Source organism: Micropterus salmoides, unplaced genomic scaffold (assembly GCF_014851395.1).
Source record: "Micropterus salmoides isolate LMB-PRFRI ecotype aquatic unplaced genomic scaffold, ASM1485139v1 Ms_hic_scaffold_12, whole genome shotgun sequence".
Classification (NCBI taxonomy): Eukaryota; Metazoa; Chordata; class Actinopteri; order Centrarchiformes; family Centrarchidae; genus Micropterus; species Micropterus salmoides.
In genome coordinates, this window is record NW_024040263.1 from 14,189,192 (window position 1) to 14,202,192 (window position 13,001).

Sequence of the window (13,001 nt, forward strand, 5' to 3'; positions counted from 1 at the left end):
ACCAAAGAATTTCTGCACAAACTGTCAGGAACCGTCTCAGAGAGGAGTGGACCACAATAAACAACCTGATCAACTCTATGCGAAGGAGATGTGTTGCAGTGCGTGAGGCAAATGGTGGTCACACCAGATACTGACTGGTTTCCGGACCCCTCCGGACCACCCAAGACAGTGAAACTGCACCTTATCAAGTGGCCTTGTATTGTGGCGAGCCTAAGGCTGTAAGTAAGTCTTACATCTTTGAGTTTAGCTCATGATGAATGGGGGCAAAAACAAAAGTGGTGCGTTTACAATTTTGTTCAGTGTACTTGATTAAAAGGTTTATGATTATGATGATGCAACATTCACAAACGTTAGTCAATATTAGTAAAACTAATAAACCTACACCAGGGCTGTTTTTGTAAGAAATCACATTCAAGTATATAATACAATACAAGTAGTCATACACACACACACACACACACACACACACACTCAAACCAATGCACTCCCGCACTCACAGACCTCCTGACCACAGTTCCATCTTCTTTGACAATCTCTCTTTCTACCACTTGAGGGAGCGCTGTTCTGTTAAAACCACTTATATAACCTAGTGCCTAGTGGCATGAAAAGAAGAAAACAGTATTCACTTCATTTGGAATTACTTAATTAGGCAGCCCACTGGACAGCACTAGCCTCACAGCAAGAAGGTCCTGGGTTCGAACCTCAACTATGAGGAGTGCATGTTCTCCCAGGTTTGTGTGGGTTTCCCGCGGGTGCCCCCCCCACACACACTGTCAGTGCCCTTGACCAAGGCACTGGCTTAGAATTAGAGTTCCTAATACTTAGGATGGGTTAAATGCAGAGAAGAATTTCACTAGACATTGTACTGTGTATGTAATTTCATAACTATGAAAACAAAAACTGGGAACTTGGTACCTACTCATCAGCACATTACATAATGTTGCTACTTTCCAAGAAATGTAGTTGAGCAACAATATGTTGACAATCTTGTGCTGCTATCATCATATAAATATATTTATATATTTTTCAATTTTCTAAAAACTAAAAGCCATATATACATACAGTGTATTAGGTACCAAATTTGGGTTAGGGAATAATGGTGACAAGGCTATTAACAAACCTGTTTGAAGTCGTCTTGGGCTGAGGGGAGGTCAGAGGCCAAAAACGAATCACCCTGGTGTGTCATTGTCCTTTCACCCTCCACCACCGCTGTCCTTTCTACGCGACTGACCTTATAACCTTTGGCTGTCTCCTGCTTTGATGCTGTGAAACCCTCACATTCAGTAAATGTGACCTGGGTCGGAAGAAAAAGTAATTATTTTGTTATTTAAAGCTGGGGTAGGCAACTTGGAGAAACTAAGAAGAGACATCTAGCTTTTGAAAGTATCCAACTGAAAAAATCCCACCCCTTCCCTTCAGGCCTCCCTCCAAAGCCACTCCTCCAAAACATATTTTCATGTGCATGGGCAGAGTGCGCATTGGTAGGCAGGTAGACTGCACTTATTATATACCTATGACAATGACAGATACTGGATTTCTTTAGTTTTTGTGTCAGAACATTTGAGTTATTATTTCAACAAATATAAAAAAAAATATACATCTCAAATAAAATGCCTACCTTAGCTGTCATTTTTCTTTATATACCACTACCAGTATAAATGCTGGCACATCTGGTATTTTCTGTCAAAAAGAGACTTTGAAGGCTATGGTAATGAACACACACATAAGATACAGTACACACACACATCCACACACACCTCTGTGTGGTCTCCCTCACTCTTCACTACAGTCCGCTTCACTGCCTTGGAGCATCTATCTCCCTTTGCCATACTGATGGACCCCTGGGGAACTCCTTCTAATGACACGTCTTCATGCTCCACACCATCCGTGGAAACACACTTGCGAATAATTTTACGGGTAACCTGAGGAAGAACATGTGTTCAAAGACCAGAAGGTGGTGGAACTTTTTGTTTAAAGAAAAAGGTAACCAAACACATACTTTGTTGCAAACTGAATGAAATGGAGCAACAGTGCAACAAAGAGGCATTGGTATTGCAATCATAAATTTGCTTGGCTAAGCTTTACTGGCTGTTGGCCATGTGATGTGTGTATGAGAGCTTATATAGAATCTTGCTTTACCTTTTTGACAACAATGTGTCCATTTTCATCTTTGTACTTTTCTTCCATCACTGACTGAGTGGGGATGTTGGGCATTTCATCAGCCTGTAAGGTAAACAAGACAAACAATAATCAGGAATACTAACTTGGGTAAGCGTAATGTTTACGTGTTTAATTCTCTACTTCAAACATATGCAACACAAATGCATGTTAGAGAAAAAATAGGATACAAACATTTTAGGTAGTAAATCAGTGAGAGAATAGGGACTTTGGGATACAGGAAACAAACTTGCATTTTCAAGGAAAAAGGTTAGGTTGTCAAATTAAACCAACAAAGAAGTGCTCACAGCAGCTTAAAACACCTCCAGACAAGGGTCAGCCATCTATGCAAATCAAGTGACGGGTTTGTTAAAAAACCCAAATGAATCGCAAAACACAAAGTTTTCATCCACTGTAATAAAACTTAAGGTTGTTAGACAGTAAACATTTTAACTTGACAGTGAAGACTACCCTGGTTAAAACTGCACTCCCACATCCTCCATGCTCATCCAACACACTGTCAATCACGCTAAATCGGATACCTGAATGATAACTCTCCTTCGCACTATTCTGGTGGTCAAAAAATCATCATCTGAACTTTCTGACATTGATCCAAGCTCTGCGGTGATCTCCTGACCAAGCAACACAACACCATTAAGATTCAATGAGTGGCAATATATGAATGCTATGTTTTCAGCAAAGCAAGCAATAAGCAGAGTGAAATGGTGCACTTTCCATTGATTTGGAGTATTTTACAATGAGTTTTCATATCTTATATTGGAAAGTGCAACATGGCAGTCAGAAACTATGAAAATATGTTTGCAAAACATACCATGCTCTTTGTTAAAGAATGAATGTGATTATTACTGATGAAAAAACAAACATGTAACTTATGTTATTACTGTGAGTGATACAGCTGGTTACAGGCAGCAAAGTGACATGCTGAGTTAGGACTGGTTAAATTTGAAATCAAAACAAAGTAAGGGTTATAAGGAGTTTTAGATCCCATCCATGTGGCCAGAGGGTTAGCAGTCATTCCTCTCTGAAGCAAATATAGTGATTGGTTAAGCTCAGCTCTGGGAAAAGCTTGCAGGTTGGGTTGGTTTACCAAATCTCATCTTACCCTTGCCAGATATTTATCAGTATCATCATATGCCCCAGTTTCACAGACAGGAGGCGGCTGTGAAGCCCCACAAAGGGTGAATTCTTCGGATGCATCTGAATATTGTGATAATTCTTCATTCTCTTCCCGTACATTATGAAGAGGTTTGACAAAAGGAGCATCCTCATAATCTTCACTTCCAGAGGACAACAGGACCTTTTGATTCAGTCTTTCTAGCACTCGAGGATAACTGAGCTGATCGTGGGGCTGATCTCCACTTAACCTAGTGCTTGACTCAGGTTCATCAGGCTCAGTCTCTGAGAAATCTGATGCAGCCTGTTTGCAGTCAAAGTAAGCCTCTGGGTCAGAGTATTCAAAGGTTGGGCTGTCTGCACCACTATTCACAACATCTGCATATTCTGGAGGCATGTGGATATAAATGGTTGCGGTAGAAGATATATCTGCATACCCAGGTGGGATGCTGTACTCTTCATCAGAGGTTGAAGAAGTCACCTCTGCTTTAGGTTTAACTGAAGTGGGCTGAGAGGCAAAACACTCAGAGTCTACTGGAGTCAGAGATTGTTCTGAATGCTGTCCACTGGTCCTTGGCCTATCCTCATCTGAGGATGTCTCCAAGTTCCATGGGGAGGGGAACGCCATCAGTTCCTCAAAGCAAAAATGTCTTGCAGACCTAACTGTCTCAGGAGTCAAATCAGAAAGAGACTGAGAAAATAAATCTTCACTCTGAGTGACAGAAGTTGCCTCCCATAAATCCGGAAATTGATTTTGGCTACTCTGTGTTGATATTTCCACGGTCACACCCCTTGAGTCATTAGATGATCGAAGTTTTTCTTGATTTTGAAGTATATCAGTTGTAGAATCTTCCTCACGAATATTAGCCAGATGTTCCTCAGGTATGTCAGACTGACTCTTTGCAACTACTTTGGGGAAAGACACTGAAGAAAATGTCTCAGCAGCATTTTCATCATATTTGCTGGTCTGGAATATGTCCAAAGGAAACTTTGAATTCAGTGTTGATTCCATCACTTCACAACATCTTTGGTGAAATTCTGGAATTGAAAGGGACTCAGTAGGGGATCCAGGACTATCATTACAGCAACCAAGGCTTGGTGGTACACTTGTCTCAGAAGTTTGTGTTAGATCAGTAGTGACTGATACAACTTCAGGTTCATCTTGAATGGATGTCTGGCAATGTGAAGGTTCTGTGAGTGCTACATTTGTGTAATTCATGTCTTCTGCAAGCTGTATACCAGATGACGTGCTGACTCTTAGGCTATCACTATATTCTAAAGGGCATTGATCTTCAGGTGATAGGTCTTCAAACTGATGGATTTGATCATCTTCAGGGCTTTCATCACTGGATTCTGACAGAGGTAGGTAAAGTGTCTCTGGTCTAAACTTAAGTTTCATCTCCTCCAGATCTGAAAGCAGCTGGTCAAGCTGAGGGGACCCAGACCCTGATGGTGTTGGAGTGGAGATTTGGTCATCTGGACTGTCTTTAGCTGTTTGGCAGTGCGGTTCTGGGGTCATTGAGCTTTGTTTAGCTAAGTCACAATGTTCACTTTGTTTGGGTAATGACAGCTTTTCATCTTTTTCCTGTGGTGAGCTTCTTTTATTGGTCAATGTGATTTCAGATTGTGTTTTACTTAAGTCAAAGGTACTTGGAATTGCTAATTCTAGTTTTTCAGTGGAAAGTGTGTTTGAATCAAGTGCCAAGGATGATGTCTCGGTTGGAAAGACCTGACTCCCTCCTAAATTATTATTTTTTTGTTTTGAAGATTCTGAAAGATCTGTCTCGGAAGTTGCTGTTGATACCTGCAAGAAATGATACAATGGAGTGGGAAAAGATTGTAAACAAATATGATTGATGGTGATTTGGTCATGAAAAGAAGAGTTAAATGAAGCATGCATTTGTCAAGGACAGACTATGGTTTTATAACTATATCAAATAATGAAATTCACTTTCATTGAGGCTGCATTGAGGTCATTGCAGTAGTATTTTATAGATGTTATTTAAATAAATAAGAAATTAATAAATTAAACAGACCATATACAATTTAAAATGCATTACATACATGTAATGACTGATTAAGATGTTGCAAAGTTAAGATATTTCTGAAGAATTATTGATAATAGCATGTTTGGAGACACTGAGAACGTCACTGACACAATATAATTTTACAATAGTAAAAAGCAGGGCACAAATGAACTTTAATCAAAATCAGGATTTGGTGTAACATGAAGGTGGATATGCGTGATTTTACACTCATTTCAAATAAATGGTTGCCACCCTTTCATAACATAAGGGCAGGAAGCAGTGCACTTCCCATGAAAATGCCCTAACCACAAGTTTACAGTATTTGTCACAGTCAAACACTACTGCTGTATGTTCTGTTGCCAGTCTGATTCACTTACTGCTTCACCAACATAATTCAACATTTTGAAAAGCATATTGAAGTATTTATTGGTGAAAAGGATAAGCAACTACACCACGTATAAATAATACACAATCAACCAGTGGTGTTGTGTCCGCTGCATGGACATTTGAGATGGCAGAATGTGGGAGAAAGGCGGCAGTAGTGGGAGGCAATGTCTAGTTACAGACATGCAATTATGTCATCACATTTAATTTTGCAACTGAAATTAAGTCTAAATTGAGCTATGGCTTCCACTAGGGCATTGTCATGGAGACATTAGTTTTAATGTTTGTTATGAAAACAGTGGGAGCCTGTTCCTTACAAGCACGAAAGCAAACAGAACAGACAGTACATGCCCCTAGCTGTGGCAAGTATATTGGTTGGTTTAGATTTCTGTGGCTGATAAACAAAAACACTATTTATTGGAACAACAGTAGATTGTAATCTTAGAAATAAAGAAAACATATGGCACCTAGTTAAGATTTAATGAAGGCACTTGAATCTCACTAGGCTTGAAGCAGTAAAGTCAGGCAGTCTGGTATCAACAAGTCCATTGGTTAGCTCTTTATTTATGTAGCTTATGAGAACATCCCATTCAAGGACAAGAAGCTCATGTCACTAAGATATGGTCACTCTGTAATTTCCATTAGTTGTGCTTCACTAAAAGATCATTTCTTCAGCTCTAATGCAAACATGCCACAACAAGACAGTGAAGCCTCTGGGTGTTATTAGTGAAAGCTTCAGGCACGATTTCAACATTCATACTTTATTTATGTTATTTATTTATTTAATTGCCAAGTTTATTACTTTTGAAAGCAACACTGCATTCACTGCTGAGCAAAAGCTTGTGCTGTCTTACCGACACCAAGGGACTTTTGCTCCAGTCCTCGCTCATGGATTTTCTTTTCATGTTCTTGGCAAATGAATCTGGGGCGTGTGTCATCTTTAATTGAGATTCAGGGTTTGTCCATTTATGTTCATACACATGTGGTCTTTGTTTCAATGATTCTCTCTTTGCTTGAGTTTGTTCATGGAAAGCCTCCTCCAGCCAGACAGCATGATGACATTCAAATTTTTGTTCCACAGATGGCATGTGACTCAACTTGGTGCAAAACTGGCTAATACTGTGTGGTCCGCCTAGATCTAGTCTAGGTTCTTTGCTGTCCAGGGAGGAGGCCTGGCAAAAAAAGACTGGTCATTTGTGTTTGAGGAAGGAGCTGTGCGTTCTGTCTCAGCTGTTCCAGTTGGTGGTATCACCATTTCAGGATGTGAATCTGGAACTGTAAAATCAAGTACTGTAGAGTCGGATAGTGAGGAATCCTGCAATGGTTTGGAGTCTGGTATGAAGCTTTCAAAATGACAAGATTTGGGTGAGCTATGTGGTTCTCCCATGCTGACTAAATCTTCACATTTGTTTTGGTCACAAGCCTTCTCAGACCATTTATAACCTGCATCTTCAAAGAAATGAACCTCATCACAGACATGTGATGACACAAGTCTGTTGTCTGTGGTAACAGGCTCATCTGGGACACTTTTCCCACATGGCAACTGGTTTAGACCTTCATCTAAATCTCCTATTGATTCAGAAATTTGAGGGGCAGATGGTGTTAACTCAGACAGCCAGTAGTCAAGGAATGATTGTGTGTACTCATTATCTAACGGCATATTGCTCAAGGACTCATGAAATTCACTGTCAAACACGATGGACTCTGGAGAATCTGGTCTGATCTCATCACAAAAACTGTCAAGACATGAATCAGTAAAATTTTTCTCCAGCATAATGTAGTCTGCTGAAACAGATCTGTTTTCTGACAAATGCATGTAATAATAAGGTTGACAGTCGAATTGGGAAATTTGTGAGTCAGGAGAGAGGGCAGTGAACTTATCAAATGAGGCAAATGATTCTGGAGAAGGTGGCCTCTGGTCAGTGAATGAGCAGGTTGAATATAAATTATTTCCATCATCTGGATGTAATATTTCAGATGATGGTAGTCTATACTCTGAAAGTGAATGACTCTTATTAAATTCACTTTCCACAGCCTGTGGTCCTGTAAATCTTGATTCAGACCATGATAAGCCAGAATTGCTTTGACACGGTGGTGAAACAGAACCAAGGATCACAGCACTACTACCAGTGGCTATTAAGTCATACTGTTTTTGTGGTGGCCTGACCATGCAAGGGTCATCAAGGGTACAGTCAAAAAATTGTAATTTATGACAAGAACATTTTCCCTTATACATTTCATCATACAAATGTGACATAAGGTTTTTAAGGACAGTCTTGTATATTTTCCTGGGTTCCTTAGTAGATATTGTAGAGTCTGATGACATGGATTCATAGGTAACAAGTTTGAGCTCGGTCAGTTGTTTCTGTGACTCGTGTACTGAAGTAGAGCCATTGGCAGATAATGATTTCATATCAGAGAAAAAGTGGTCTGACAATATAAGAGGACTTGATGGACAACATGGTCGAGATGCACTTACAGTTAAGCTTGTCTGTTTAACGTCGTACTGTGAAGTAAGTGAATCTGGAGAATCTGGTCTGTTGTCAAACTCAGAAGACACCGATTCTGGGGACAACGCCCTGCTATCCAATATCTTATCAACACCAATGTCTGATAAAACTGACTGTGGGGATTCTGGTCTGGGCTCATTAAACAGGGTTTCCAGACACAAATCAGTACCTTCCCAGTCAGAAGATATTGATTCTGGTGTAAACGACCTGTTCCTTGAACATTCCACATCGTAACCAACATGGGGAGATCTGAACTGAGGAACAGGGGAGTCAGGAGAGAGGGGCCTAAGTTCGCATTGAGACGTCACTGACTCGGGAGATTGTGGTCTCAACTCCGTCACCTGATTGTCCATGGAGGAGTAAGTGCACTCCTTGTTTGAGGGAACTAAGGGAGGGCAAAGAGTTGTTAACTCAAATGATTTGATGTCCAAAAAAGCATCTGCATGTTCGTGATGTGTAATGCCACGCACAACATCTGCATATGTAAGCGGTCTTGCAGCAGAAAGCGTTGGCGACACAATCACAGTTTTGTGTGTGTGTTCAGCATTGAAGTGTGAAGGAAGTGAATCTGGAGAATCTGGTCTGTTGTTCTCAAACAATTCCTCAGGACAAAATCCAGGATAATCATCATCTGACAGTAATGAAAGAGGTGATACTGGTCTACTTTCAGAGTAACGTAAGTAGTAGTTACAATGCTGACTCTTCATTTGGCCATATGTCATGTGAGGGGACAAAGAGCGCTGCTCAAATGAAGCAACAGATTCTGGGGAGGACACTCGAAAATCCTCTAACCAGTCGGGCAGGAGAGAAAAGTCAAAATCTGAAGACACCGATTCTGGGGACAACGCCCTGCTATCCAATATCTTATCAACACCAAAGTCTGATAAAAATGACTGTGGGGATTCTGGTCTGGGCTCATTAAACAGGGTTTCCAGACACAAATCAGTACCTTCCCAGTCAGAAGATATTGATTCTGGTGTAAAAGACCTGTGCCTTGAACATTCCACATCGTAACCAACATGGGGAGATCTGAACTGAGGAACAGGGGAGTCAGGAGAGAGGGGCCTAAGTTCGCATTGAGACGTCACTGACTCGGGAGATTGTGGTCTCAACTCCGCCACCCGATTGTCCATGGAGGAGTAAGTGCACTCCTTGTTTGAGGGAACTGATGGAGGGCAAAGAGTTGTTAACTCAAATGATTTGATGTCCAAAAAAGCATCTGCATGTTCGTGATGTGTAATGCCACGCACAACATCTGCATATGTAAGCGGTCTTGCAGCAGAAAGCGTTGGCGACACAATCACAGTTTTGTGTGTGTGTTCAGCATTGAAGTGTGAAGGAAGTGAATCTGGAGAATCTGGTCTGTTGTTCTCAAACAATTCCTCAGGACAAAATCCAGGATAATCATCTGACAGTAATGAAAGAGGTGATACTGGTCTACTTTCAGAGTAACGTAAGTAGTAGTTACAATGCTGACTCTTCATTTGGCCAAATGTCATGTGAGGAGACAAAGAGCGCTGCTCAAATGAAGCAACAGATTCTGGGGAGGACACTCGAAAATCCTCTAACCAGTCGGGCAGGAGAGAAAAGTCAAAATCAGAAGACACCGATTCTGGGGACAACGCCCTGCTATCCAATATCTTATCAACACCAATGTCTGATAAAACTGACTGTGGGGATTCTGGTCTGGGCTCATTAAACAGGGTTTCCAGACACAAATCAGTACCTTCCCAGTCAGAAGATATTGATTCTGGTGTAAACGACCTGTGCCTTGAACATTCCACATCGTAACCAACATGGGGAGATCTGAACTGAGGAACAGGGGAGTCAGGAGAGAGGGGCCTAAGTTCGCATTGAGACGTCACTGACTCGGGAGATTGTGGTCTCAACTCCGTCACCCGATTGTCCATGGAGGAGTAAGTGCACTCCTTGTTTAAGGGAACTGATGGAGGGCAAAGAGTTGTTAACACAAATGATTTGATGTCCAAAAAAGCATCTGCATGTTCGTGATGTGTAATGCCACGCACAACATCTGCATATGTAAGCGGTCTAGCAGCAGAAAGCGTTGGCGACACAATCACAGTTTTGTGTGTGTGTTCAGCATTGAAGTGTGAAGGAAGTGAATCTGGAGAATCTGGTCTGTTGTTCTCAAACAATTCCTCAGGACAAAATCCAGGATAATCATCATCTGACAGTAATGAAAGAGGTGATACTGGTCTACTTTCAGAGTAACGTAAGTAGTAGTTACAATGCTGACTCTTCATTTGGCCAAATGTCATGTGAGGAGACAAAGAGCGCTGCTCAAATGAAGCAACAGATTCTGGGGAGGACACTCGAAAATCCTCTAACCAGTCGGGCAGGAGAGAAAAGTCAAAATCAGAAGACACCGATTCTGGGGACAACGCCCTGCTATCCAATATCTTATCAACACCAATGTCTGATAAAACTGACTGTGGGGATTCTGGTCTGGGCTCATTAAACAGGGTTTCCAGACACAAATCAGTACCTTCCCAGTCAGAAGATATTGATTCTGGTGTAAACGACCTGTGCCTTGAACATTCCACATCGTAACCAACATGGGGAGATCTGAACTGAGGAACAGGGGAGTCAGGAGAGAGGGGCCTAAGTTCGCATTGAGACGTCACTGACTCGGGAGATTGTGGTCTCAACTCCGTCACCCGATTGTCCATGGAGGAGTAAGTGCACTCCTTGTTTAAGGGAACTGATGGAGGGCAAAGAGTTGTTAACACAAATGATTTGATGTCCAAAAAAGCATCTGCATGTTCGTGATGTGTAATGCCACGCACAACATCTGCATATGTAAGCGGTCTAGCAGCAGAAAGCGTTGGCGACACAATCACAGTTTTGTGTGTGTGTTCAGCATTGAAGTGTGAAGGAAGTGAATCTGGAGAATCTGGTCTGTTGTTCTCAAACAATTCCTCAGGACAAAATCCAGGATAATCATCATCTGACAGTAATGAAAGAGGTGATACTGGTCTACTTTCAGAGTAACGTAAGTAGTAGTTACAATGCTGACTCTTCATTTGGTCATATGTCATGTGAGGGACAAAGAGCGCTCCTCAAATGAAGCAACAGATTCTGGGGAGGACACTCGAAAATCCTCTAACCAGTCGGGCAGGAGAGAAAAGTCAAAATCTGAAGACACCGATTCTGGGGACAACGCCCTGCTATCCAATATCTTATCAACACCAAAGTCTGATAAAACTGACTGTGGGGATTCTGGTCTGGGCTCATTAAACAGGGTTTCCAGACACAAATCAGTACCTTCCCAGTCAGAAGATATTGATTCTGGTGTAAACGACCTGTGCCTTGAACATTCCACATCGTAACCAACATGGGGAGATCTGAACTGAGGAACAGGGGAGTCAGGAGAGAGGGGCCTAAGTTCGCATTGAGACGTCACTGACTCGGGAGATTGTGGTCTCAACTCCGCCACCCGATTGTCCATGGAGGAGTAAGTGCACTCCTTGTTTGAGGGAACTGATGGAGGGCAAAGAGTTGTTAACTCAAATGATTTGATGTCCAAAAAAGCATCTGCATGTTCGTGATGTGTAATGCCACGCACAACATCTGCATATGTAAGCGGTCTTGCAGCAGAAAGCGTTGGCGACACAATCATAGTTTTGTGTGTGTGTTCAGCATTGAAGTGTGAAGGAAGTGAATCTGGAGAATCTGGTCTGTTGTTCTCAAACAATTCCTCAGGACAAAATCCAGGATAATCATCTGACAGTAATGAAAGAGGTGATACTGGTCTACTTTCAGAGTAACGTAAGTAGTAGTTACAATGCTGACTCTTCATTTGGCCAAATGTCATGTGAGGAGACAAAGAGCGCTGCTCAAATGAAGCAACAGATTCTGGGGAGGACGCTCGAAAATCCTCTAACCAGTCGGGCAGGAGAGAAAAGTCAAAATCAGAAGACACCGATTCTGGGGACAACGCCCTGCTATCCAATATCTTATCAACACCAAAGTCTGATAAAACTGACTGTGGGGATTCTGGTCTGGGCTCATTAAACAGGGTTTCCAGACACAAATCAGTACCTTCCCAGTCAGAAGATATTGATTCTGGTGTAAACGACCTGTGCCTTGAACATTCCACATCGTAACCAACATGGGGAGATCTGAACTGAGGAACAGGGGAGTCAGGAGAGAGGGGCCTAAGTTCGCATTGAGACGTCACTGACTCGGGAGATTGTGGTCTCAACTCCGTCACCCGATTGTCCATGGAGGAGTAAGTGCACTCCTTGTTTAAGGGAACTGATGGAGGGCAAAGAGTTGTTAACTCAAATGATTTGATGTCCAAAAAAGCATCTGCATGTTCGTGATGTGTAATGCCACGCACAACATCTGCATATGTAAGCGGTCTTGCAGCAGAAAGCGTTGGCGACACAGTCACAGTTTTGTGTGTGTGTTCAGCATTGAAGTGTGAAGGAAGTGAATCTGGAGAATCTGGTCTGTTGTTCTCAAACAATTCCTCAGGACAAAATCCAGGATAATCATCATCTGACAGTAATGAAAGAGGTGATACTGATCTACTTTCAGAGTAACGTAAGTAGTAGTTACAATGCTGACTCTTCATTTGGCCATATGTCATGTGAGGAGACAAAGAGCGCTGCTCAAATGAAGCAACAGATTCTAGGGAGGACACTCGAAAATCCTCTAACCAGTCGGGCAGGAGAGAAAAGTCAAAATCTGAAGACACCGATTCTGGGGACAACGCCCTGCTATCCAATATCTTATCAACACCAAAGTCTGATAAAAATGACTG

General features: G+C 41.8%; 2 protein-coding genes across 3 annotated transcripts in view; both read right to left on the reverse strand.

Annotated features, from left to right (window-relative positions):
- LOC119899093 (ankyrin-2-like) overlaps window positions 1-13,001 on the reverse strand; it is a 73,537-nt gene that overhangs the window by 3,405 nt on the left and 57,131 nt on the right. Inside the window, exons 45-48 of the mRNA XM_038713505.1 lie at window positions 2,140-2,223; window positions 1,758-1,922; window positions 1,121-1,294; window positions 502-593 (exon numbers count right to left, since the gene is read on the reverse strand). Of these exons, the coding sequence (XP_038569433.1) occupies window positions 502-593; window positions 1,121-1,294; window positions 1,758-1,922; window positions 2,140-2,223 (515 nt within the window). The remainder of the gene's footprint in view (window positions 1-501; window positions 594-1,120; window positions 1,295-1,757; window positions 1,923-2,139; window positions 2,224-13,001) is intronic.
- On the reverse strand, window positions 2,784-11,254 carry LOC119899094. 2 transcript variants are annotated; one of them, XM_038713506.1, is made up of 2 exons: window positions 6,557-11,254; window positions 2,784-5,095 (listed from the first exon to the last, which is right to left on the reverse strand). In XM_038713506.1, the coding sequence occupies exons 1-2, from the start codon at window positions 6,788-6,790 to the stop codon at window positions 3,272-3,274; spliced, it is 2,058 nt and encodes a 685-aa protein (XP_038569434.1). In that variant the 5' UTR covers window positions 6,791-11,254; the 3' UTR covers window positions 2,784-3,271. The 2 variants fall into 2 exon arrangements, 1 of the variants encoding a protein (XP_038569434.1); XR_005443711.1 differs by having other exon boundaries at window positions 3,790-5,095.